Consider the following 26,010-nt stretch of genomic DNA (forward strand, 5'->3'; position numbering starts at 1 on the left):
AGTCAGCCAAAGTATCTATTTGATACATTTCTGGAGTATTTAAATATAAGTTGTACGTAAGTTAGTGCTACTGTGCCGTTTGTGATAAGGTTTCAATAAATAATTGTCAAGTATGAGAAGTTTTTTATTTTTCTTACATTTACTTTTCCTCTTTCATCATATCCACTCATTTAAGTATTTACTTCATTAGATTAAAATATGTACATTGAATTTACCTATCATTAGTATTGTTTGAAATAAAGTTTCTGTTCTAAAAATAAGTAGAATTTCATAATAATAATTCCCCTTAACAATTATTATTATAGGGGAACAATAATATAAAGAAACATCAATTTTTTATATTTTTTATAGCAAGTAGCATTATTAAAAAGTCCAATAATAATGATTGTGATTGGAAAATAAAGCATGTAGGTACAGGTCAATAAACTTCACATTCAACGTTATCAGGTACTTTTTAACTTCGGTAATCATCCTTTAACTCTTAAACATATACCTACTGCCGTACTCAGAGTCGCTAATCGTTACTTAAGATTGGGTTAAAACGAGACAGATTTATGTGAGAGATATAACTCTGTCTCGTTTTAACTAAACTTGAGTAACGATTAAGTGACTAAGTACAGCAGCTATACTCGAATTTTTATTTAAACAACATTTTTTTTACGTTTCCAGTGTTACCCAGAACCAGAACGCTAGCAAAAACTTAGCGTTATTGTTATACTACCTAAACACAATCCAATACCATTTGTCTCATTTTGTATTTTTCAAACTCGCAATGTATAGCGTGTAAAACTTGGGTCAATGCCCCGCCTACGACGCGGCATTGACTCCGAGTGGCCTACTTCTGCAACGTACGTTGACCTCTAGTAATAAGTGTATGACCTCTAGCGTCAGTCAGATGTTGTATTTGCAATATATCGTGAAGTTTCACAAAAAATAGGATTATTTTTATTTATTTTTCGCTTTTTCTTTTTCTGGTATCATATCAGTAATCATCAGTAGGACTATCATCTGTCTTCGTTTTTGCTAGGGTTCTGGTTACCTCTGTATATTATTGTCAGACAACTAGTCTTCACATCGGAATTCTATGGTCCAGATCTTTAATAAAATATATACCTACTAGATATCCACCTATATAATCCTTAATCTGGGCTTAAACCTATGGATTTAGAGTAAGATGATCAGCTATTGTTGCCATTGCACTGTGTGGGGCATAAGTCAGTCTTGTCCAACGCTGGCTTGTTGTTGTTGTTGTTGGGTTCCTGCACGGGGCGGCTCCACAGTGCAGTCAGCTCCTTGTATAACCTTTGCGCTGGTAACTCGACCAGCAGGGCAAGCGGGAGCGCCGCCGCGTATGACACTACTGCTACGCCGAACCACTCGAAAATCTACCAATGACGAAAATTAACGTTTAAAATACCAGTATAGTTCTTGCAATTCACGAAGGCGAGTGGCTTATGCTTGTATAAGTAAGGTACACTGGATGTGTGCGATTGCGAGCGCTTGCTCGCTTTTGATTGGTCCGACATGCACGCACACTTACGCAATGCCCGTGAATCCGACGTAACGACAAGTAAGGTCCACTCGCCTTCGTGAATCATTATAATCACATATACCTATTCCTTTCCGCGCTATGGCGCGTACTGTGGGTTTACTTAAGAGATACAGACTTCAGATTTCCAGCTGAATCAGTCTGGGAATGAGCTGTGTCGCTGTGAGACAGCTAGGACGCTGGAATATCAACACTTACGGCGTTCTGTCTGTCGAGCTGCACAGGCGCTAGTCTGGCAGCTAGCAGGGACTTGTTGAGTGGCATGTGCAGCAAGAGTGCCCCGAACGACAACCGTGCCAGCACCGTGCCGCTGTGAGACAGCCATGTTCGCCAGGGAGCTGGAATTTGACAAAAATCTTTAATATGACGACATGTCTTGAACTCAGGGATGTCTTAGACAAGTAACTAAGACTAGCACTGCATGCGCCCTCGCCAAGCATCAGCGGGGAACACGCTGCCCACCAAAGCGCTGCCGGGGCTGCAGCTATTGAAACCCAGCGGACCATCCGACATAAGCTATACGTACACTTGAGCCCGTTGATAGCGCCGAGCAAGGCGAGCGCAACAAACACGGTGAACACGGGGCGCTCCAGCGCCGCTAGCGTCGCCGCGGTCGCCCTGCTCGGCGGCCCCTCGCCCAGCGTCAGCGGGGACAGCGCCGCCCACCACAGCGCGGCCGGCGCTGCGGCGATTGATACCCAGCGAACCATCCGACATATATAAGCTATTACGTACACTTGAGTCCGTTGATAGCGCCGAGCAAGGCGAGCGCAACAAACACGGTGAACACGGGGCGCTCCAGCGCCGCTAGCGTCGCCGCGGTCGCCCTGCTCGGCGGCCCCTCGCCCAGCGTCAGCGGGGACAGCGCCGCCCACCACAGCGCGGCCGGCGCTGCGGCGATTGATACCCAGCGGACCATCCGACATATATAAGCTATTACGTACACTTGAGTCCGTTGATAGCGCCGAGCAAGGCGAGCGCAACAAACACGGTGAACACGGGGCGCTCCAGCGCCGCTAGCGTCGCCGCGGTCGCCCTGCTCGGCGGCCCCTCGCCCAGCGTCAGCGGGGACAGCGCCGCCCACCACAGCGCGGCCGGCGCTGCGGCGATTGATACCCAGCGGAACACCTGTTAACAACACCATAGATTGAGGTTTTTACATAGGCATGTGAGTAAAGCCTGACCAGAAAAATTAAATATCTCTCCATATTGCAGAAAACCCGTGGAACTAATAATTTATACAAGACTATAAATTATACTTAGTAGCCATGGTCCATATACTAGTGGCGCCCTTAGAGCAAGTTTTTTATATTTCTGGCCAGGCTAGACGCAGGAAAAAGAGGGGTGGTAAGAAGGATGAAAAAAATTACAGTACGCTGCCGAAAGTAATGTACCTACATCGACCTTTAGAAGGAGATAGCAGATTTGTAGGTGTACTACGTAGTAGTACCTACTTCCAACTTCTTTGGTAGAGTCAGATTTGTCTCAGTCGTTGAGATCGACAAATGAGTGACAGAGACAATCTACAAAGCCGAAATGTCATTCTAAAGGCCGATGTACATTACTTTGGGCCGCGTACTGTAGTTTATTTTAAATAACAAAGTATTTCAGAAACACAAAGTGGTTGGAGCATTCTTTTTAAGAGTAGAAGAAGTCGTGACTAGGAAATATAGGGAGTGGACTAGATAAAAACAGTCGAAGTACTATTCCGCAACAAACACACATAACACCTTCCCGACTCCCGTAGTCGGTTACTCGGTAAGTAAGTGCAAACAACTATTACGTAAAGTTATATGAACGGAAATAGCAAGCAGAACATACCCATATAAATTGCATAAAAGAGTAGATGAACTAGGCACCTACAATTTTCTGACAAAACATAGAGGAAGTGACTGCAAGTTCATCATGGTTACGAGACACTGCAATAGCGGGTTGTGGTTTAATTATTATGTTAATTAAGTCGGTAGATACTTTTTCTTCTTTCCTTGTAGTATTTGTTTGGACTTTGGTGAGATGAGAGGATAGACAATTATCTATTTTTCAATCACGGAGTAACAGATTGAGGTGATTTTATGCATGGATTATAATTATATAGATGGACCTGGAGAGTGACATAGGCTAGCTTTATCCCGGGGAATCACAGAGTTCCCACGAGTGTACCTACTCTGAATTAAAACATAAGTAAGTAAAGTAAAATATTCTTTACCCAAAACCAAAACAATAGAAAATATAACAAAGATGTTTGCAAGTACAATAGGCGGCCTTATCGCTAAAATAGCGATCTCTTCCAGGCAACCTTAGGGTATAAGGCTACTTTTTATCCCAGAAAAGAAAAGAATTCTTGCGGGATTTAAAAAATCTACCTAAGAATATCCAGTAGGTATCCAGGCGGATGTAGTATAATCCATAATAATAATAATTCATAGGTGCTGTTTAGAAGTAGGTAGGTACATAGACAAGAAGCATAACCAGCGCTGATTATCAGCCGGGAAGTCCACCTCTTTTAAAAAAAATTCAATTTTCAAAAATTCCATTCGAGGGAAGGAAGAGGAGAAAAGGAGGAAGGTAGGAGAAAAGAGGGAGAAGAGAATATGGGCGGGTCAGTTAGTTATTATTTTATTCATTAGATTTTGGGATAATGTGTCTAATTGATTTTTTATTTCATCAGGAAAGTAGTATTGTCGATTACTAACTCACACAAAGAAACTAGGTAAGTAAATAGGTTGGAGAATGTAATGATGATCGCAATAGTTATTAACATACTAATGGCAGATTACAAAAACTTATGTTAGTAAAACAGTTAGTGCAACGTTGAGTTATCTTACAAGTTTCCCAATAGGTACCTACATAGACTGCGGTAATTGCTTGATCACAGGAGATCTGACATCCGCGTCGCGCAATATCCCAATCTGGTAGGTATAGTACGCGACAGGTCGAGATGGCAATCGGGGTATGAGGCGAGGGGATGCTCCGCACCCCTGCGCTCACCCGCACCGGATTAACGCGAGCGCTGTGCGGGTGTGCGTTACCTCTCCGATTGCCATCTCGACCTGTCGTGAAAAGCTAGCAGACAGACAGACAGACACACTTTCGCATGCATAATATTATCTTATGGATAGTGTGGATTATTATAATGACCTGGAGATTGGAAAAAAATACTTTTTGCAACCAAAAGCTTGGTTATTTGGTGTGATATGCAACGACATGTTATCTTAGAAACTTCCCAACACAATATGGACGGCAGTAGGTACCTACTTAATTGGTTGTATCACAGGGGATCTGGCGTCCGCGTTTCATAACCACTAGTACTGAAATAGGTACTAAGTGAAAGTCTAGTTACGATGCTAAGTGCTCACTTAGGTCCCTAGCGAATTTTAGTACCTATACCTAGTACCTATAGCAGACCTAAAGTAGGTCAAACTTGTAAAGCATTAGGCAATAAGCTATGCTACGATACCAAGTTTATTTTTACGTTGATTGCAATGTAAAGAAATACAAAAGATTATAATATTTTGTCAGAATTGTTATAAGTTTATTAAACCTAGTTAAAATTGCATCTTTTTTAGGGTTTACATAAGGTGTAGAGTATTATTATTATTATTAGCTTATGCCCGCGACTTCGTCCGCGTGGACTACATAAATTTCAAACCCCTATTTCGTCCCCTTAGGGGTTGAATTTTCAAAAATTCTTTCTTAGCGGATGCCCACGTCATAGCTATCTGCATGCCAAATTTCCGCCCGTAGTTTGAGCTGTGCGTTGATAAATCAACCAGTCAGTCAGTCAGTCAATCAGTCAATCAGTCATCTTTTCCTTTTATACTTATATTTAGATTCTGTGGTGTATGGAACGGAACACACAAGTCCGAGTCTACACGAAAATCAAACCATGAACATTAGAAGAAGAAGATTAAGTTGTTGGTAAATAGTTTGTAAACTTTCCTAGTTTCATAGCGTACCGCATAACTATTGCGCGTGCGCAAATTATGCACTTTACGCAGTAAATTGCGTGCGGTTACAGCCCGCTGCAGTGTTGCAATCTTTAGCTATTAATTAATCTTAGGAATAGAATAGTGGCGGATTTGCAGTGAGCCGCCCTAGGCCTTAGGTCAGTCGGTAAGTACCAGTCGTCCCTTTATCAGCACCACGGATCAGCACCATTAATCATGGTCATATCTAGGGGCGAGCGTGAGCGGAGCGAGCGCAATTTTTTTTGGTTTTATACAAAAACCTACTAAATTTAATGATTATAGGTCCACGAGAAGAACCCTATAGGCTTCCTATAGGTTTTCTTGACAGACACGGCAGACAATCGGACAACGAAGTGATCCTATAAAGTTTTCTTTTTTCCTTTCGAGGTACGGAACGTTAAAAATCGGATGGTCAAGACCGTACAAAGTGGGCAGAAAAATAATGTAGGAAAGCGGACCCAATCTAGGTGGGACAAGACGTCGAATTTGATGTTGAATAAAAACCGGTCGAGCGCGAGTCGGGCTCGCACACGAAGGGTTCCGTGCCTCTGTACTTTACTATTACTCTAGTATTCTAGATACTTACTTTGCTATCAGTGATGCGCAATGAAGCCCTCGTCAAGGCGTGGTGAAGATGCGCCAGCAGCAGACCAGCCAGAGCGCCCGTGGCGTTGCCCAGCGGAGACTGGTAGAGCACGTTGAACGATGTGTCACCGTTGTACGCGAGGCGCACCGATCTGGAAGATAAATTCATACTAATACTAGCTGATGCCCGCGACTTCTCCTGCGTAGAATTAGGTGTTTAAAATCCCTTGGGAACTCTTTGATTTTCCGGGATCAAAAGTAGCCTATGTCACTCTCCAGGTCTTTATCTATACCCAAGCAAAAAATCACGTCAATCTGGTGGTTGCACCGTTGCGACGTGATAAACACACAAACACACTTTCGGATTCATAATAAGGGTACGGATTATAAATGCGAAAGTGTATCTGTTTATCTTTCTATCTGGCACAATGGGCTGTCTGAATAGGCAAGTAAAAATAAAAAAAAATAAAAATCGGTAGCCCACAAAATTTAACTAAGATGAAATGAAATGATTCCACTCACTCTGGCCGATGTACCACATAGGTCGGCACCAGATGCCACACGTATGCCATCACGAAACAGATCACTGTCAGAGCTGCGAACAGGGTGCCAAGGACTGGCACTGCGCAGCGACGACCGCGCAGAGCCAGAGTCAGGCCCAATGCCACTGCGTACAGCTGCATGTCTGCTGCTAGGTACCTGCAGGAAGAAAATTAAGTAACTCTGCCCCAGGTATCGCCAGGATGTTTTGACCTGGGCGCGTTTGGAACCCTCGTAGCTTTAGTTTTTAGTTTGCGTAATAATTATCACCACTATATCTTACAAATATAACAACTGACAATCAAAAAGAGTAATTTATTACCTATTTCGTATAAATTATTTGAATTTGAATTTGTTTTTTTTTAAATTTATAGTCTAGCGCTTGACTGCAATCAGACTTTCTGGTAAGATGATGCAGCCTAAGATGGTGCGCGTTTGCTTAGAAGATGTCTATTCGCTCTTGACTTGAAGGTACCTATATTAAAGGTGGAGGGATAAACTGATGCCAGAAAGGCGTTTCATATCCTAATGTTCGAAAAAGAAACGAGAAGACAAATTGCTTCGCCAACTCGTCTCTGAGGACACCAGAGGGCACCACTGTGGTCCCCTCATTCAGATTTCACTTACCAAGTCTGTATCAAATATATCGTCCGGATTTACAATACAACTTGTATCTGGCCATGACCGCTTCGACAGGGGGTACCAATATGGCCCCCGCCCAAGCGCTCTTCTACTTACCAAGTCTGTATCAAATATATCGTCCGGATTTACAATACAACTTGTATCTGGCCATGACCGCTTCGACAGGGGGTACCAATATGGCCCCCGCCCAAGCGCTCTTCTACTTACCAAGTCTGTATCAAATATATCGTCCGGATTTACAATACAACTTGTATCTGGCCATGACCGCTTCGACAGGGGGTACCAATATGGCCCCCGCCCAAGCGCTCTTATATTTACCAAGTCTGTATCAAATATATCGTCCGGATTTACAATACAACTTGTATCTGGCCATGACCGCTTCGACAGGGGGTACCGATATGGCCCCCGCCCAAGCGCTCTTCTACTTACCAAGTCTGTATCAAATATATCGTCCGGATTTACAATACAACTTGTATCTGGCCATGACCGCTTCGACAGGGGGTACCAATATGGCCCCCGCCCAAGCGCTCTTCTACTTACCAAGTCTGTATCAAATATATCGTCCGGATTTACAATACAACTTGTATCTGGCCATGACCGCTTCGACAGGGGGTACCAATATGGCCCCCGCCCAAGCGCTCTTCTACTTACCAAGTCTGTATCAAATATATCGTCCGGATTTACAATACAACTTGTATCTGGCCATGACCGCTTCGACAGGGGGTACCAATATGGCCCCCGCCCAAGCGCTCTTCTACTTACCAAGTCTGTATCAAATATATCGTCCGGATTTACAATACAACTTGTATCTGGCCATGACCGCTTCGACAGGGGGTACCAATATGGCCCCCGCCCAAGCGCTCTTATATTTACCAAGTCTGTATCAAATATATCGTCCGGATTTACAATACAACTTGTATCTGGCCATGACCGCTTCGACAGGGGGTACCAATATGGCCCCCGCTCAAGCGCTCTTCTACTTACCAAGTCTGTATCAAATATATCGTCCGGATTTACAATACAACTTGTATCTGGCCATGACCGCTTCGACAGGGGGTACCAATATGGCCCCCGCCCAAGCGCTCTTCTACTTACCAAGTCTGTATCAAATATATCGTCCGGATTTACAATACAACTTGTATCTGGCCATGACCGCTTCGACAGGGGGTACCAATATGGCCCCCGCCCAAGCGCTCTTCTACTTACCAAGTCTGTATCAAATATATCGTCCGGATTTACAATACAACTTGTATCTGGCCATGACCGCTTCGACAGGGGGTACCAATATGGCCCCCGCCCAAGCGCTCTTATATTTACCAAGTCTGTATCAAATATATCGTCCGGATTTACAATACAACTTGTATCTGGCCATGACCGCTTCGACAGGGGGTACCGATATGGCCCCCGCCCAAGCGCTCTTCTACTTACCAAGTCTGTATCAAATATATCGTCCGGATTTACAATACAACTTGTATCTGGCCATGACCGCTTCGACAGGGGGTACCAATATGGCCCCCGCCCAAGCGCTCTTCTACTTACCAAGTCTGTATCAAATATATCGTCCGGATTTACAATACAACTTGTATCTGGCCATGACCGCTTCGACAGGGGGTACCAATATGGCCCCCGCCCAAGCGCTCTTCTACTTACCAAGTCTGTATCAAGCACTTCTCGTCCGGATACACCACGTTGTTGAGGTACAGCAAATGCGTCCACCACTTGTGTCTGCACACGGCTGCCTCGGAAGACACCAGGGGGTGCCATTGTGGCCCCCCGCCCAGGCGCTCCCACCAGGATGCTGCGAACCAGACGACTACGAAGTAGCTTGGGCTTATCCTGTATAATACAATAAGAATGACCTTATTTTGGATAAAGATGTCAGCAATCACGATATTACTTAGTTTTGGAACACAGTTCAAAAACTAAGTGACAGCGGACTCCTGTGTGTGCTTCAGAAGCTTATGCACAAGGAGGAAGCTCGCTATAAGAAGACCAACACCAATAACGTACTTTTCCTCAGAACTACGCCTCGTGATACCAGGAGAAGGAGAAAGTTGTGAGGAGTTTTTTTTTTAAAGAATACTAGAATATAAATGACTAATATTCCTCTCCAACTAAGCGTCAGGCTTGTGCTAGGAGTAGGTACGACAATAGTGCAACGGGCGGGGTTTGAACCGTCGACCTTTCGGTTTTCAGTCCACTCCTTTACCGGTTGAGCTATTGAGGCTCAAGTAGTTTAGTAGGTGCTTACCGGATAATTCTATTGACCATGGTGCTGAAGAAGGTGCTGACAGCGGATTCGTGTGACCGCTGCTTCAGCAGCTTGTGTGCGAGGAGGAAGCTGGCCATCAGGAAGAAGATTTGCACCACCAGGGTGCTGTTCGTCATCAAGATGACGTCGCCTGCTCGACGCATCTGAGACACGACAGCGGGGTTAATATTGAGACACCTACGTTTGTTAGTTTAATTACAAAACTACCAAATAAAGGACCTTTAAAGATAAAAAAAAATCACTTAGAAAATAAGTCCTTAAAATGTCCAAATTGAGTTCGGAAATGCTTTTCAGTGAGTTCAATTTTATTTTTTAAATTACATGTATAATTAAATTTTTTAAATTCATTTTCAATTTTATTTTTTTATTTTTGTCATTTTTCCACAGTTCGTTAAGACTTTGCCAACTACATATGTTCTTTTTATTTCACCCCAAACATTTGTATGAAAAGAGCACTTGTGTCCGTTACATTGAAGGTTAGAACAATATTTAATTCGATGTATTTATGTAATGAAAATAATTACTTACCTTCAACATCAGAAGTGGGATTATCGAACACAACTAGTTTTACTTATTTTTTGCAAAATATGAATGAATAGTATATTGAATGAATCTGTTACTTATAGAAGCTTTTTGTATACCAACTTTCTTTATTTTTATAAGTAGGTACATTTTAATTTTGATTATTTTTTTACTCAGTATACGTTAGTATTGTACGCGACAGGTGGAGATAGCAATCGGGGAGGAAACACCCCGCACAGCCGCACAGCCCCCGCGCTAACCCAGTGCGGGCGACGTGCGGGTGTGCGTGGCGTTCCCCCGCCTTATGCCCCGATTGTCATTCTCAACCAGTCGTGGATTATACATACCTGTTCGTAAGATCGCGTATCAGCGATATAGGACAGCGTGCCGAGCCAGCAGACATGCTCGATGATGACGCAGAGCATACAGAAGACTCGCAGGCCGTCGAACGTGCGCAAGTCTACCCCGCGCGTCGCCGGCGCCAGCGCAGTGAGCGCGCGCCACGACGAGCGGATTGACCAGGATAGGGCCCAGCCGTAGCCTGGATAAAATTCAAGTTAAATTTTTAATTGGGATGCGCGCGGGACTTGCGCTCGACGACAATAATACCTAACATGAAGCAATAATGAGGTCTAGGTTGGAAAGCGTTTGTCTAGAAAATGCCTATTTACTCTGGCTTTGGTAGGGCATGCCACATTAGCGGTTCGTATTCGAATGAGTGAAATATCGATTTTATTATACCTTCATTAAGTAGATAAATTAATAAGTAATTTTATATCATTTGTGAACAATTCAAATCAATTTTTAAAAATAACTTTATTTGAATTGCTCCTTGTGAACAGTTCTTACAAAAGGCTACTTTTCATCCCGGAAAATGAAAGCGTTCCCACGGGATTTTTAAGACCTTAATCCACGTGGACGAAGACGTGGGCATCGGTTAGTATAATAATTAATAAAAAAAAACTAGCCAAGTGTGTGTCGTCAGACTCGCGCACCGAGGGTTCCATACTCTGGTATTTTTTCCGACATTTTTCACGATAAATCAAAATAAATAAACAAGCTGTTTTAGATTGTAAGTACAGGTAAAGCCCTTTCATTTGATATCCCATTTGGTATACCTACTTATCTTACTTTGAAAATTTAAAATACTAATAAATTTTTTAGTGATAAGTTTTTCTGTATGTATATACTATATAGTTTTTTTTTGTTGTTTTAATGTATGTTTGCAAAATAAATTGTTAATTTTAATAGTATTAATTATTTGTTCATGAACACATTTTCATTTTCTTTGTCATGTAGGTAACCACAAATTCACGGTTTTCGGATTTTTTCCTTACATGTGCTATAAGACCTGCCAAATTTCATGATTCTAGGTTAACGGGAAATACCCTATAGGTTTCTTGACATACACGACAGACAGATAACGAAATGATCCTATAAAGGTTCCTTTTTTCCTTTTGAGGTACGGAACCCTAAAAATTAAACAGTATTATTACAAACGTTGGGTGTTATTGAAATAAAACGCGGTTAGTGTGTTATTAGACCACGTAACACGTTATTAACAAGTCAATAATTAATTATTATGTTACAATATTACCGAAATCTATGCAACGCGTTGATGTCTTTTATTTGAACAAAATGCTATCTATCGATCTGAAATTTAGAATAATCACAACCCGTATTATAATTGCGATTTGAAAGTGTGTTTGTTTGTTGGTTTGTCCTACAATCAAACTGCAACGGTGCGACAGATTGACGTGATACGACAGTTTGCATGGGTACATAATATAAATACTTGGAGAGTGACATAGGCTATTTTTTATCCCGGAAAATCAAGGAGTTCCTAAGGGATTTTTAAAAAACCTAATTCCACGCGGACGAAGTCGCGGGCATCATTTAGTTTGAAATAATCACTACCTGTATTGTAATTGCGAAAGTGTGTTTGTTTGTTGGTTTGTCCTTCAATCACGTCGCAACGGTGCAACGGATCGACATCGTTTTTTGCATGGGTATAGTTAGAGACCTAGAAAGTGACATAGGCTACTTTTTATCCCGGAAAATTTACGTTCACACAGGGTTTCAAAACTTGAATTCGCACGTACGAAGTCGCGGGTGCGCGAAGGGCGGGCGGGATATACGGATTTGGTCTTTTAAAATCTCGTGTAGCCTATATACCACACTCCAGGTTTTTAACTAAAACTACAAAAAATTACGTTGATTATTTTAAAACACTCCATTACCTCCGTCTGTATGTGTCGGCCCTTAGAATTAGCGCCTATGTCTGTTATTTTAACCCAGATTTGGTACACCGGTTTTCGTATTAAGTTACTAACATTTGACTTTTGGCTTTTATAACCGGTTGTAGCTGTATTACAGGGAGTTGTTCTTACTCGCCGGAGAGCCGTGATATCCTAGTGGTTACGACATCCACCTTCTATTCAGGAGGTTGGAGGTTCGATTCCGGGCACGCACCTCTAACTTTTCAAAGCTATGTGCGTTTTGAGTAATTAAATATTGGAAAAGTTAACTCTAACCTGAAAGTTCTCCATAATGTTCGCAAAGGTGTGTGAAGAGTGCCAATTCGCACTTGGCCAACGTAGCGTGGTATCATCATCATCATGATCAACCCATCACCGGCTCACTACAGAGCACGGGTTTCCTTTCAAAGTGAGGTGATATTTAATTGTTTTAAAAACTCACATAACTCCGTCCGTAAAGTCCCGGGATCGAACCCCCTCTCTCGAAAAAAGGCGGGCGTCTTAGCCACTAGGCAGGCTATCATCGCTAAGCCCTTCTCATACTGAGAGGAAACCCGTGCTCGGTAGTGAGCCGGCGATGAGTTGATTATGACGAAGTTGCGGGCACCATTAAGAGAATAATAAGAAGGCAGTCACGTGATTAAAACATATTAATATTTCGCGAGGTTAGAATAAACATAAGATTGTCTATTAATTATTGCTTGGCGCTCACGAAATATGCTTTTAGCCTCGTTTAAGTTAATAACTGTACGCTTAGTATAAGATTTTACGTCTCACCAAACGTTGCTAGAATTCGAGACTCAAAACCCAATAACGTCAAAGTAAAATGGAAAAGGTGCTGGAATGGCGACCTCGCACCGGAAGACGCAGCGTTGGAAGACCCCCCACTAGGTGGACGGACGACATCAGACGAGTCGCAGGGAGCCGCTGGATTCAGGCGGCGCAAGACCGTGGCGTGTGGAAGTCCCTACAAGAGACCTATGTCCAGTAGTGGACGTCTATTGGTTGATGATGATGATGATGATGATGAAAATGGCCCCAAAAGCGCCTTGAATTGAAGTCAAAAATTCAATGCCACTGATTTTAATTTCGCAACGTTTTCGCTTGGAGCGCTGGCTGTAGATGTGTAGACAAACTTGAGCTTTAAAACAAGGCGTTTAAGATCCAGTTTACTATAACGCGGAAGTGTTACGACACTCGAATACTATCAACGTAGTTATGTATTATGTACAGACAACAGAATTATGTAGTATATCATAGAGATATGTATATATGGATATATATATATTTGTGTATTATTAGTATTTACTGTGTATGTAGTCTAATTTGTAATAATAATAATATACCTAGGGCCATTTTCGGCTGCCGCACCAACCCGTGCTTTCGTGATTCCTTTCGTCAAAGGTTGCCAGGAAGAGATCGCTTTAGCGATAAGGCCGCCTTTGAATGCTACAGCTATTAGATTAAGATCCTTGTATGTTTTTTCAATTTTTACTTTGTGTTGTGTGTGTTACATATCCTAACGATAACCTAGTTCAAATCACAAACGCAGCAAACCATCTTTGAAGGCTAACTCACTAGGTCATGAGTCCAGCGCTCCGTCAGCAAGAAACTACCTCATTGCCATACGTGACTCCGCAACTAATTGGGATTTAGCTATATTTTAACATTAAGGTATTTAAACTAAGTGAGAGATGTGAAGAGAGGCAGTCTGTCGTCACACCTCGACGCAGTCTCTTAGTTAGGTTAGATTAGATTAGATTTAGGTCGTCACCATGTAAAACTCTGCATCTAACCATGGTGCAGAGTGCAGACGTTAGGTTAAGTTAAAATGTAAAGATTTAAGAATAAATTTAGTAGAAGCCTATCTTCGTTTCCTTCAAAAACCTTCTGGTGGCCGCTTACGTAACTTGTGCAATCGGTCGGATCCTTGTTGTTCGGGCCCCGTAACTACATAGGGTAGCTAGGGAACTGAGGACGAGGATGCGGAATCTACGGACCTGCGGCAAGACCAAAAGGAGTATCCAAAAATCGATACAACAGAGGAGACAAGATAGTACCTACAGGAAGGATTACATGTAAGTACACTTGAATTGTTCTCGTTTTGCTTCCCTGTTTCCATTTTCCTACACCTATTATCATAATTTAGTATCTAGAATATTATCCTTTCTTTTGGTAGCCTAAATTGCCTTAGGCCCACTGAAAAATTCTTAGTAAAATAAAAGTCCTCATTAGGTTTAGGGCAATCAATCTTGGTTTCCACCCCATAGTTAGTTTATAGGTTTCGGAATCTTACATTGTTTAAGAACCGCCGAAGAAAAGAAATCCAATTTTAGACTTTTAGGGTAATCTATCTAGATTACCACCTTAGAGCGTATAAGTTTTGGCATCCTGAATTTTTTTAGGTACAGCCGCCACATGAGATTTACGTAGAAATAATAAAGAATATTTCGATTCGATATCGGCGATGTAATTTCGTCAGATAAGCACTTTAAAATGTAGCTTAGTCTCATATCGAACAACGTTTATAATAAATTACTATTTATTATAAATTATAATAAGAAGAGTCAAATTACAGCCGCGGTTTTGCTGACTATAGGTTTATAGATTCCGCTTGTGAATCGATAATAATGTCAAGATCAATAATTCATTTCAATTAATTTCGTTGTCATGTCCTACATTCTGCTGTTACCTAATTCCAAACTCGAAATAATATCGTTAGATAAAGAAAATTCAAATTACCTATATTAGTAAAGCCCTATTTTAACCATATTATATTAGTAAAGTTATTTTACTATCATGTATCAATTCCTGCTAAGAATAACTTTTTAACTGAGCAACAAATAATAATTTAAGTTATTTAAACGTTTCCGGAGTTTTTTCAAATCTCGTAGGTTTTACTAGTAGGTAGGTCCATCCTAGCCTTTCCTTGCAATTATCGAGACTCTATTCATGTACCTACCATAGAGACAGAATGTCCGAAGCACAAATCTGGTATTTTCTCGAGAGTTCGGCCACCCATCATCATCAAGTTCACCAAACCTTAGGAAATCCTGTCAATTCAAGCAGAAGCACTTTTGGAAAAGGATCTCGAATACAATATAAGGCTACACTTCGAGTTTGAAAAGCATATCGCCATGTCCGATGGATGCCACAAGAAATCTGACAACGATTTGTCCAGGCCATTACAAATGCTTGATTTTCACGAACGGGATAGCAGCCATCTCACAGCAGCAGATAGCTTCCACTTCAAATACCTAGCAATCTCAAGAGGATAAGGAATGCGACGTCTCGGCAACATTCGAACCATTGTTGCCTCTCTGAGGGCGGAGGTGTTACATATCCTAACGATAACCTAGTTCAAATCACTTACGCAGCAAACCGTCTTTGAAGGCTAACTCACTAGGTCATGAGTCCAGCGCTCCGTCAGCAAGAAACTACCTCATTGCCATACGTGACTCCGCAACTAATTGGGATTTAGCTATATTTTAACATTAAGGTATGTAAACTAAGTGAGAGATGTGAAGAGAGGCAGTCTGTCGTCACACCTCGACGCAGTCTCTTAGTTAGGTTAGATTAGATTAGATTTAGGTCGTCACCATGTAAAACTCTGCATCTAACCTTGGTGCAGAGTGCAGACGTTAGGTTAAGTTAAAATGTAAAGATTTAAGAATAAATTTAGTAGAAGCCTATCTTCGTTTCCTTCAAAAATCCTTCTGGTGGCCGCTTACGTAACTTGTGCAATAAAATATAAATAAAATAAATAAATAAAACGTTGGTGAGATATAAAATCTCGTACTAAGCTTAATGATTATGTAATGACCCGCAGGTCGTCGGCCGTCGAATGCGGTTTGCGGAACATTGTATTGCTCTTCTTTCTTCATCAACACAAAGTAGAGTGTGATTTTTGTTTAGTAGAGCACATTTGACCTTACCTTGAGCATACATGGCATAACGAAACGGGTTGCGAAGCTGAAGTGACAATTGGCAGGGCACAAAGTTCGAAAACATGACAGACATCGCGGTCTTAAGTTGTTAAAAAAGGCGATCTCACACTGAAAAGTGCAGCGTTGGAAAACCGTGGCGTTTCAGTGACCCTACATGCCTACAAGAGATATTGGTATGTCTAGCAAACAGCAGAGGACGTCTATCGGTTGATAATAATGATGATGATAATGATGAGCATTTTACAGATCCTGAGCTCTATTAAAAAATAAGATGAGTGTGCCCGATAGGTCTTCTCTTATTTTTTAATGACGAAAACCTGGTGAATGCGTAGACTTATCTTAGCGTGATCAGCCAAGGTCAAATCCAGCACGGTGCTGATTGTGGCCAGTCCAAAGAGCACCGCCAGGAGACCAGCGAACCCTCAACATTTGCGTTGAGGAGTACGAGGTGTTCAGGAGCCCGCCTGCAGTAGTCTAGCTGAAGATGCCCCTACAGGTTATATGCAGACACGAAAAAAACCTGATGAATGTTTAGACTCACCCTTATTAGCGTGATCAGCCAAGGTCAAATCTAGCACGGTGCTGATTGTGGCCAGTCCAAAGAGCACCGCCAAGAGACCAGCGAACCCTCGCTCGTTCGCGTTCAGAGGTACCAGGCGTTCAGGTCCTCGCCTGCAGTAGTCCAGCTGGTACAGGCGAGCTGACAGGTTGTATGCCGACATGACGAAAATCTGGTGAATGTATAGACTCACCCTTCTTAGCGTGATCAGTCAAGGTCAAATCCAGCACGGTGCTGATTGTGGCCAGTCCAAAGAGCACCGCCAGGAGACCAGCGAACCCTCGCTCGTTCGCGTCGAGAGGTGCCAGGCGTTCAGGACCTCGCCTGCAGTAGTCCAGCTGGTACAGGCGAGCTGACAGGTTGTATGCCGACATGGTGCTCGCGTTCACACATGACGCGAACCTGGAGAAATGGAGTCAACGTAAAATTCTATGTTCTCTGGTAAAATAGGTTTATCATATTATCTCTCTCTGACTGACTGACTGACTTATATATCAACGCACAGCCTAAACAGCTGGTCTTAGAGACATGAAATTTGGCGTGTGTGCTCTTTGGAAAGATTAATTAGGTACCCACTAAGAAAGGATTTTTCAAAAGACCACCCCTAAGTGGGTTAAATGGGGGTTTGGAATTTATGTAGTCCACGCGGACGGAGTCGCGAGCATAAGCTAATCTTGTATATATTTCCATTATGGCATTCGAGACAAACATTGCATACTTGTCTCTCACCTCAGATAAGAGTGGTTTTTGGCTTCATCAAGAATACGCCGTCAAATTTATTTTGGGTGCCCTGTTTATTAATTGACCTTGTCTATGTCCTTCCGCGGGATGCAAGCTATTGCTGTACCAAATTTCGTCAAATCGGTTGAACGGATGGGCCTTGAAAGGCTAGCAGATAGACAGACAGACACACTTTCGCATTTATAATATTAAGTATGAAAGTATGGATTTGTTTTATTTTACAGGAAATAATAGAGTAAAGACTGAAAACTTCATGGTTACCAGGCTTCGAGTTCTGCTTGAGTCAATGCGGAGTTGTCTGGCGGTGAACAGCTCCGTTGCAGACAGAGCCCGCGGTGCAGCCGGGTGTGGTTGTAGTTGTCCACCCAGTTGGCCGAGTAGCGCTGCGAACATTTTGTGAAATTAGCATCTACTAGCTGATGCCCTCAAGTTCTTTGGGCACATCACAAGGAAGAGTGGTACCATCGAACACCTCGTGGTACAAGGTCGAGTGGAGGGCACACGTCCACGTGGGCGTTCTCCGCAACAAACACGCCTGTCTCCGTGTGTGCACATAATGCCACCAATAGATAAGAGCCTCAATAGCTCAACCGGTATAGGAGTGGACTGAAAACCGCAAGGTCGACGGTTCAAATCCCGCCCGTTGCACTATTGTCGTACCTACTCCTAGCACAAGCCTGACGCTTAATTGGAGAGGAAAGGGGAATATTAGTCATTTAATATGGCTAATATTCTTTTAAAAAAAGAAGTCGCTGGAGGGAGATCGCACGAGCAGCAGTGAAGAATTCATATCCACGACTACTCTGTCAAGAGTGAACGATTGAGAAGAAGAAGAAGCTGATGCCCGCGACTTCCCGTGGGAATTCTTTGATTTTACGGGATAAAAATTAGCATATGTCCTTCCCCGGGATGAAAGCTATCGCTATACCAAATTTCTTCAAAATCGGTTGAACGGATGGGCCGTGAAAGGCTAGCAGACAGACAGACAAACTTCCGCATTTATAATATTAGTATGGATAGTTATAACAAATCTAAGCTTCCAAATGTCTCAAAGTTTTGCATATCGGCTGCTAGTAGGGGGATTACAACGTTTCTTTGATTATTAGAAAGGTATTGTTTAATTGGTTGGTAATCAAATTCGGTGCGAACGCATTAATTAACATTACACGTTTCTGAACGCAATTTTCCTATTATCGGAGCGGAACTACGATTGAAAATGGTGAAACTGTCTTCATATTGCGTTTTTTTTTGGAAAAACCTTATAACAAAGTAAATTATAGTGCTTCACTGTTCGATTCATTAGCTCTTGCACAAACTTCTCTTGCAATTCAATGCATTGTTCATACCAATCCATACTCCATACTAATATTATAAATGCGAAAGTGTGTCTGTCTGTCTGTCTGTCTGTCTGCTAGCGGCCCATCCGTTTAACCGATTTTGATGAAATTTGGTATAGAGATCCCGGAAAATGAAAGAGTTCCCACGGGATTTTTAAAAACCTAAATTCACGCGGACGTAGTCGCGGGCATCATCTAGTACTTTATAATCATCATCATTATTGTAAACCGATACCATACCTACCTAAATGGCGTTTTGTCGGTCTCAACGACAGAGACAACACTCTGCGAAACCACTATTTCTTTCTAAAGGTCGATGAAATGCAAGCTGTATGATTTTGATCGAAATCCCGAACTTTGGACTCTTTTTAGCACAGTGTTAGACCCATTCGATTGCTTCAATAATAATTATTAGATGACCTTAAACCTATTAAAGAGATCTTTGAGATTAATACGTACCTTATTACAAAGAACAAATAAGAAGCAATCATCATTTAATATCTTGTTGCATGCAAGTAATAACTTAAACTAGGCCTATTCTTTTAAAATTAAGCACATTCGAGGATTATTAAGGATGTGAACTAAAAATTGACTCTATTTTATTTAAACAAATAAACAGACCGATAAGAAAGTTAGTTAATGTGGCTAATTCTGTTTTACACAATCTCTAAACTAAACTAAAATGGCACGTCTAAATCTATTGCTATCCCTTTCATAATGTTGCTTGCGGAAAAGGACAGCACTACATTTAGACCTGTTAATTTAGTTTAGTTTAGAAATTGTGTACCAGAGAATTGGCCCCAATAAAAACGTAAAAAGAGTAGGTATCTTCTAAAATATAAAAGGAAAAGGTGGCTGACTGACTGATATATATCAATGCACAGCTCAAACTACTGGACGGATCGGGCTGAAATTTGGCATGCAGATAGCTATTATGACATAGGCATCCGCTAAGAAAGGATTTTTGAAAATTCAACACCTAAGGGAATTAAATAGGGGTTTCAAATTTGTGTAGTCCACGCGGACGAAGTCGCGAGCATAAGCTACTTAGTATTAAAATAAAAGGAAAATGTGATTGACTGATCTATCAACGCTGAAATTTGGCATGCAGATAGCTATTATGACGTGGACATCCGCTAAGAAAGGATTTTTGAAAATTCAACCCCTAAGGGAATAAAATAATAGCGGTTTGAAATTTGTGTAGTCCACGCGGACAAAGTCGCGAGCATAAGCTAGTCTAATATTAGAATATTTCCTTTGCATGTAAATGACAATGAGTTGATCAATGACCAGTCTCGTGACACAGAAACAACCGGGCTTGCTTTGATTCGCTCACTTCTAAACTAATCTATTATTTTTATGTCATACAATAATATCTAATACTTAGGTATTTTTAGGGTTCCGTACCTCAAAAGGAAAAACGGAACCCTTATAGGATCACTTTGTTGTCTGTCTGTCTGTCGGTCTGTCAAGAAACCTACAGGGTACTTCCCGTTGACCTAGAATCATGAAATTTGGCAGGTAGGTAGGTCTTATAGCAGACATTCAGGGAAAAAACTGAAAACCGTGAATTTGTGGTTACATCATACAAAACTAATAATTAGTATTTTCAATATTCGAAGTAAGATAACTATATCATATGAAAGGTCTTCACCTGTGCATTCTAAAACAGATTTTTATTTATTTTTATGTCGAAAAAATACGACTGTAGTACGGAACCCTCATTGCGCGAGCCTGACTCGCACTTGGCCGGTTTTTTTTATTGAAAGTGAAAGTTGTTTGTTATCTATTTTGAAATAAGATTAATAATTATTGGCATCTTAGCACGAGTATTTTATCAAATTTCGAATAAGTAATTAACGCTTTGATCACTGTCATTGCAAATGCTGCAGGTTCCATGTCTTCATTAATTTTTTAATAGATATTCTTATTATTTCAACTTTCATACAATTCATTATATTAAGGTGACGCTCGACCGAAATTGGCAGCGCACGTGGGTAACATGTTTGCTTTTCACTTGACATTGTATGAGAAAGTTGAGAGGCACGATGATTTTCACCGAAATCAAGCGCGCGAAAAGGGTTTAGGAAAAGTATTTTTGAGAAAAAACTGCTGAATTTATGTTTGCAAAGTAAAGTTATTTCAACTAATGAATAAATAAACTAGGTACGTCTAATGATAAATTGTTTTAGAATTTTCATATCCCTAATCTTATTTATTTACGCCCAAAGTTGTCATTAATTTAGTGTTAAAATAGGAATCTTTTGAGCCTCGTAACTTTTAAATCAATATTTTTTTCAATGTTTTATATATCAATAAACCTAGATAATGACGAGATAAATCGATATAATTCTTAGTTTTGTGCGTACAATATCGAATATTGTTGTAATTTCCCTCCTACGTTTGTATGAAGAAAGCACCGAACTGAGTCCCCTTAAGGGTACAGTTAAGATTATAAAGCGTCCTTGCGTTGGTTGTACCTTTTTTATCTTTTATTATCAGGCTTTTAGGTTGGACCTACACCTCACTGGTCTAAATATCGTAGGAATGAGCTTCTTTGCAATAATTACACAACAACAGCTGGTGATAAGTAAACACTGGTAATATTCCGATTCTCTCAAGATTATTACGAAGTGAAAGGCATTGCAACAGATAAGGATTCTCGGTCAATTTAAGATATTTGGACAGAATGCGTGCAGTGACCTACTCCTAGCCTATCACTCCTAGTTACAGCGGTGGTTTTTTTTAAATAGAGATAGCGAGCAAACGAGCAGGCATTCGGAAAATCAGGTGACACCCGACCCGGGTGTCACCTGATTTTCCGAATGCCGAACTTACGATAGTTGCCTGAACTCGAATCATTTGCTGAATCCCGATAGTGGAGCCGTACTATTATAGTTTAACTTTTTTTTAAATAGAGATAGCGAGCAAACGAGCAGGCGTGTCGGGTGTCACCTGATTTTCGGAATGCTGAACTTGCGATACTTGCTTGAACTAGAATCATTTGCCGAATCCCGATAGTGGAGCCCTACTATTATAGTTTTACTTTTTTTTAAATAGAGATAGCGAGCAAACGAGCAGGCGGGTCGGGTGTCACCTGATTTTCCGAATGCTGAACTTACAATACTTGCTTGAACTCGAATCATTTGCCGAATCCCGATAGTGGAGCCGTACTATTATAGTTTAACTTTTTTTAAATAGAGATAGCGAGCAAACGAGCAGGCGGGTCGGGTGTCACCTGATTTACCGAAAGCCGAACTTACGATACTTGCCTGAACTCGAATCATTTGCCGAATCCCGATAGTGGAGCCGTACTATTATAGTTTAACTTTTTTTAAATAGAGATAGCGAGCAAACGAGCAGGCGGGTCGGGTGTCACCTGATTTTCCGAATGCTGAACTTACGATACTTTCCTGAACTCGAATCATTTGCCGAATCCCGATAGTGGAGCCGTACTATTATAGTTTAACTTTTTTTAAATAGAGATAGCGAGCAAACGAGCAGGCGGGTCGGGTGTCACCTGATTTACCGAAAGCCGAACTTACGATACTTGCCTGAACTCGAATCATTTGCCGAATCCCGATAGTGGAGCCGTACTATTATAGTTTAACTTTTTTTTAAATAGAGATAGCGAGCAAACGAGCAGGCGGGTCGGCTGTCACCTGATTTACCGAATGTCGAACTTACGATACTTGCTTGAACCAGAATCATTTGCCGAATCCCGATAGTGGAGCCGTACTATTATAGTTTAATACGTCACCCGTCTCCACTAGGTGGACGGACGACATCAGACGAGTCGCAGGGATTGAGGCGGCGCAAGACCTTGGCGCGTGGAAGTCCCTACAAGAGACTAATGTCCAGCAGTGGACGTCTATTCGTTGATGATGATGATGATCTTTTTTTCTGCGTCTATGACTCTACAACACCAGTTCGGAAAGTAGATTCTACTGAGAAGAGCCGACATGAAACTTAGTAGTTGCGTTTTTCAAACTCAAAATTGCTCGAACTTCTCAAATAACAAAGGGGTTGACTCACCTGCATAGTATTGAATAGAGGGTTGTATCCATTAGGGGACAGCTCGAAGCTGCCAAGGCAATAAGACCCTTGCAACGCCAGGCAACCCACGTATTCGTCCAGGTGGAAAAGTCGGGGCATTTCGTAGTACTCCTCATCTTTAACAAAATGTTTCCAGGTTTAGTATCGATGTTAACTTAATCACACTAATATTATAAAGTCGAAAGTTTGTACTGGACGGATTTGGCTGAAATTTGGAATGGAGATAAATTATACCCTGGATTAACACATAGGCTACTTTTTATCCCGTAAAATCAAAGAGTTCCCGCGGGATTTTGAAAAACGTAAATCCTCGTGGGTTAGTCGCGGGCATCAGCTAGTAAGTAATACGTTTGGCTCAGTCAGGCTTTTTCAAAGCAGTTTTAGCGAAGAGAGAATAGAGATACATTTTTCTTATGAAATTTCTGAACGATAAACCTGCAATGTATGTATTTCAGAAATTTAGTTTTTAGCTATACCTACCTACCTAGTACCTACCAATTTTTTCCTAAGTAGATGTAGATCTTACATTATTCGTGAATGATCATCTGCGATACGTACTGTTTGGAAGGAAAAACCTTTCCAATTCTGAGAGGAGACCATGCTTTGTAGTGAGCCGGCGATGGGATGATGAACATTTTATTCAAAGAAAATATACTTTTATGTCGAAATCGGTTCAGATTTGAAGTAGCGGAACGGAATTGTAAAGTAACATTTTCATCCTCTAATCCTGCAAGAGCTTTAGAGCTCTTAAAAAAATAAGAGCTCTTAATAAAATTAGTTTTCAGGTTAAAAATCAGTACCCTTATTATAAATGCGAAAGTGTGTCTGTCTGTCTGTCTGCTAGCCTTTCACGGCCCATCCGTTCAACTGATTTTGGCGAAATTTAGTACAGATATAGATTGCATCCCGGGGAAGGACATAGGCTATTTTTTATCCCGGAAAATCAATGAGTTTCCACGGGATTTTTAAAAACCTAAATCCACGCGTACGAAGTCGCGGGCATCAGCTAGTTTTGAATAAAAAAATCTTTCTTTTTCTATTTCAAACAAATTTTCTCTAGTTACAATTTATATTCCTGAAACCTAGCAAATATTAGCACCTAGTTTAAGTTCAACTGAAACTGATGCCCACGACTTCGTCCGTGTGAGTTTAGGTTTTTAAAAATCCCGTGAGAACACTTTGATTTTTCGGAGTAAAAAGAAGCCTATGTCACTTTCCAGAAGCGAAATAAACCACGTTGATCCATTGCTCCGTTGCACGTGACTGAAGGACAAACCGACAAGACAAACAAATACACTTTGGCATTTATAATATTGGTAGTGAAGTGATGCGAGATTCTCAATAAAAATAAAATAAAATTTCCGCTGTGCCAGATCCTTCTTTCCACGCACATGCAAACTGTGGAACCAACTACCATCGGTGGTGTTCCCACTAGATTACAACATGGGGTTATTCAAAGGGCGGACCAACTAATTCCTAAAAGACCGGCAACGCATCGGCGATTCCTCTGGTGCTGCAAATGTTCATAGGCGGCGGTAATCACTTAACATCAGGTGACCCGCCTGCTCGTTTGCTCGATATCTCTATTAAAAAAATACCTACCGCTCAATCTGTAAATAATCCCCTCATCCAAATCCAAAACACCATCCATGTCCGCACCATTTTTAAATCCACCATCATTCAACAAACCACTATTTCCGAAACTAAAATTATTCGTATCACTGTATGGTGCGGTTTCAGTGACAGCGTCACTTTTTAGCTTGTAAACAATGTCATTGTCATTGTTTAAGTCGTTTTCGGGTGCGGCCCGAGTGTCGGCGTTAGCGCAGGCGGTTAGCAACGCGAGGGCGACTAGTCTAGCCGGCGACATAGCGTTCACTGCTATAGTGCGATGCGCTTGCGCTGGTCAGTTGCATAACTCGCCACTCCGAGTGGCTTTGTGATTACATCGATTTGGTATGAAAGTAGGTTTCAATTTAGGTTTAGGCCCATTGCAGTGTACGCTTTTAGATTTCAGCTCTTAGCAATATTTAGCTTATTTTGACATAAGTAAACCAATCTATATTGACCTACACTAATGTTATTTTTTTCATTGACTGATAAAACTACGGTATTACCTTCCCAGTAGGTACTATAGGCAGTGGCGTGCAGGTCATAGACGCATAAAAGCTCTGCTTACCCTAGTTGAAATGGCTCAATGGTCATTTTTCATCATGACAGCCTCTAAATAGGTAACCTAACTGACTAATGCCTACCCTATCTTGGAACCCTATGCACGCCACTGACTATAGGCTATGAATTGATCCATACTTTCATATTAATATCCATACTAATAAATGCGAAAGTGTGTCTGCTTTCCGTCTGTCTGTCTGTCTGTCTATCTGACTGCTAGATTTTCTCGGCCCAACAGTTTAAAGGAAGGAACCTGTGCGGCTAAACATTTAAAGATCCCTAGGTTAGACTAAAAATTGATAGTTCATGGAAAGGCACAGCATGCTATATGCCAAACCTTGCATAACGAATTAGAAGGGTTCAGTATAAAACTCATTAGAATGATTTGTTTCCCTTTCTATGTAATGGGCCATGAAATCCGCGGGGCATTGTACTTTTGAATTTTCATGGCATTTTGCAATAGAGATACACACTAAAAATTTCAAGTTTCTACCGTTACGGTTCATGAGATATACCCCGCTGAACACACACGGCTCGGTAAGAGAGAGAGCCAGCACGTGCCAGACCTTCGTCATTTTATAAAAGCTGAAAGTCTCTCCGCGTATTGTCCCCAACACAGGGATAGGGTCGTACCTAGTTAGCGCAGGGGCTGTGCGGGTGTGCGGGGTGTTCCCTCCCCGATTGCCATTTCAACCTGTCGCGTACTATAAGTTTAGTATTGATGGGTATGGATTTCGCGTTTCTCGTGGCTTATCCCCGTTACGCCGTTGTTAGGTTAGTTTAGAGCCTCAATAGCTCAACCGATAAAGGAGTGGACTGAAAACCGAAAGGTCGACGGTTCAAACCACGCCCGTTGCACTAT

General features: G+C 41.5%; 1 protein-coding gene across 1 annotated transcript; it reads right to left on the bottom strand.

Annotated features, from left to right (window-relative positions):
* Nucleotides 1-1,141: 1,141 nt before the first annotated feature.
* Nucleotides 1,142-24,650, bottom strand: LOC117985309 (O-acyltransferase like protein-like). Its single transcript, XM_034971997.2, has 12 exons — nt 24,579-24,650; nt 22,956-23,092; nt 17,845-17,966; nt 17,036-17,244; nt 10,426-10,619; nt 9,536-9,699; nt 8,935-9,120; nt 6,625-6,801; nt 6,104-6,254; nt 2,494-2,677; nt 1,748-1,887; nt 1,142-1,385 (listed from the first exon to the last, which is right to left on the bottom strand). Exons 1-12 carry the CDS (start codon nt 24,625-24,627, stop codon nt 1,179-1,181), a joined length of 1,920 nt encoding a protein of 639 aa, XP_034827888.1. The 5' UTR covers nt 24,628-24,650; the 3' UTR covers nt 1,142-1,178.
* Nucleotides 24,651-26,010: the final 1,360 nt, after the last annotated feature.

Source organism: Maniola hyperantus, chromosome 9 (genome assembly GCF_902806685.2).
Source record: "Maniola hyperantus chromosome 9, iAphHyp1.2, whole genome shotgun sequence".
In the NCBI taxonomy this organism is placed as follows: Eukaryota; Metazoa; Arthropoda; class Insecta; order Lepidoptera; family Nymphalidae; genus Maniola; species Maniola hyperantus.

Coding starts and splice junctions, on each gene's coding strand:
- LOC117985309 (XM_034971997.2), bottom strand. CDS start 24,627: ATGGATGGTGTTTTGGATTTGGATGAGGGGATTATTTACAGATTGAGC. Junction 10,620..17,035: donor GACTGATCACGCTAAGAAGG/GTGAGTCTATAC, acceptor AATTTTATCCAG/GCTACGGCTGGGCCCTATCC. Junction 6,802..8,934: donor AAGTGCTTGATACAGACTTG/GTAAGTAGAAGA, acceptor TTCTTCCTGCAG/GTACCTAGCAGCAGACATGC.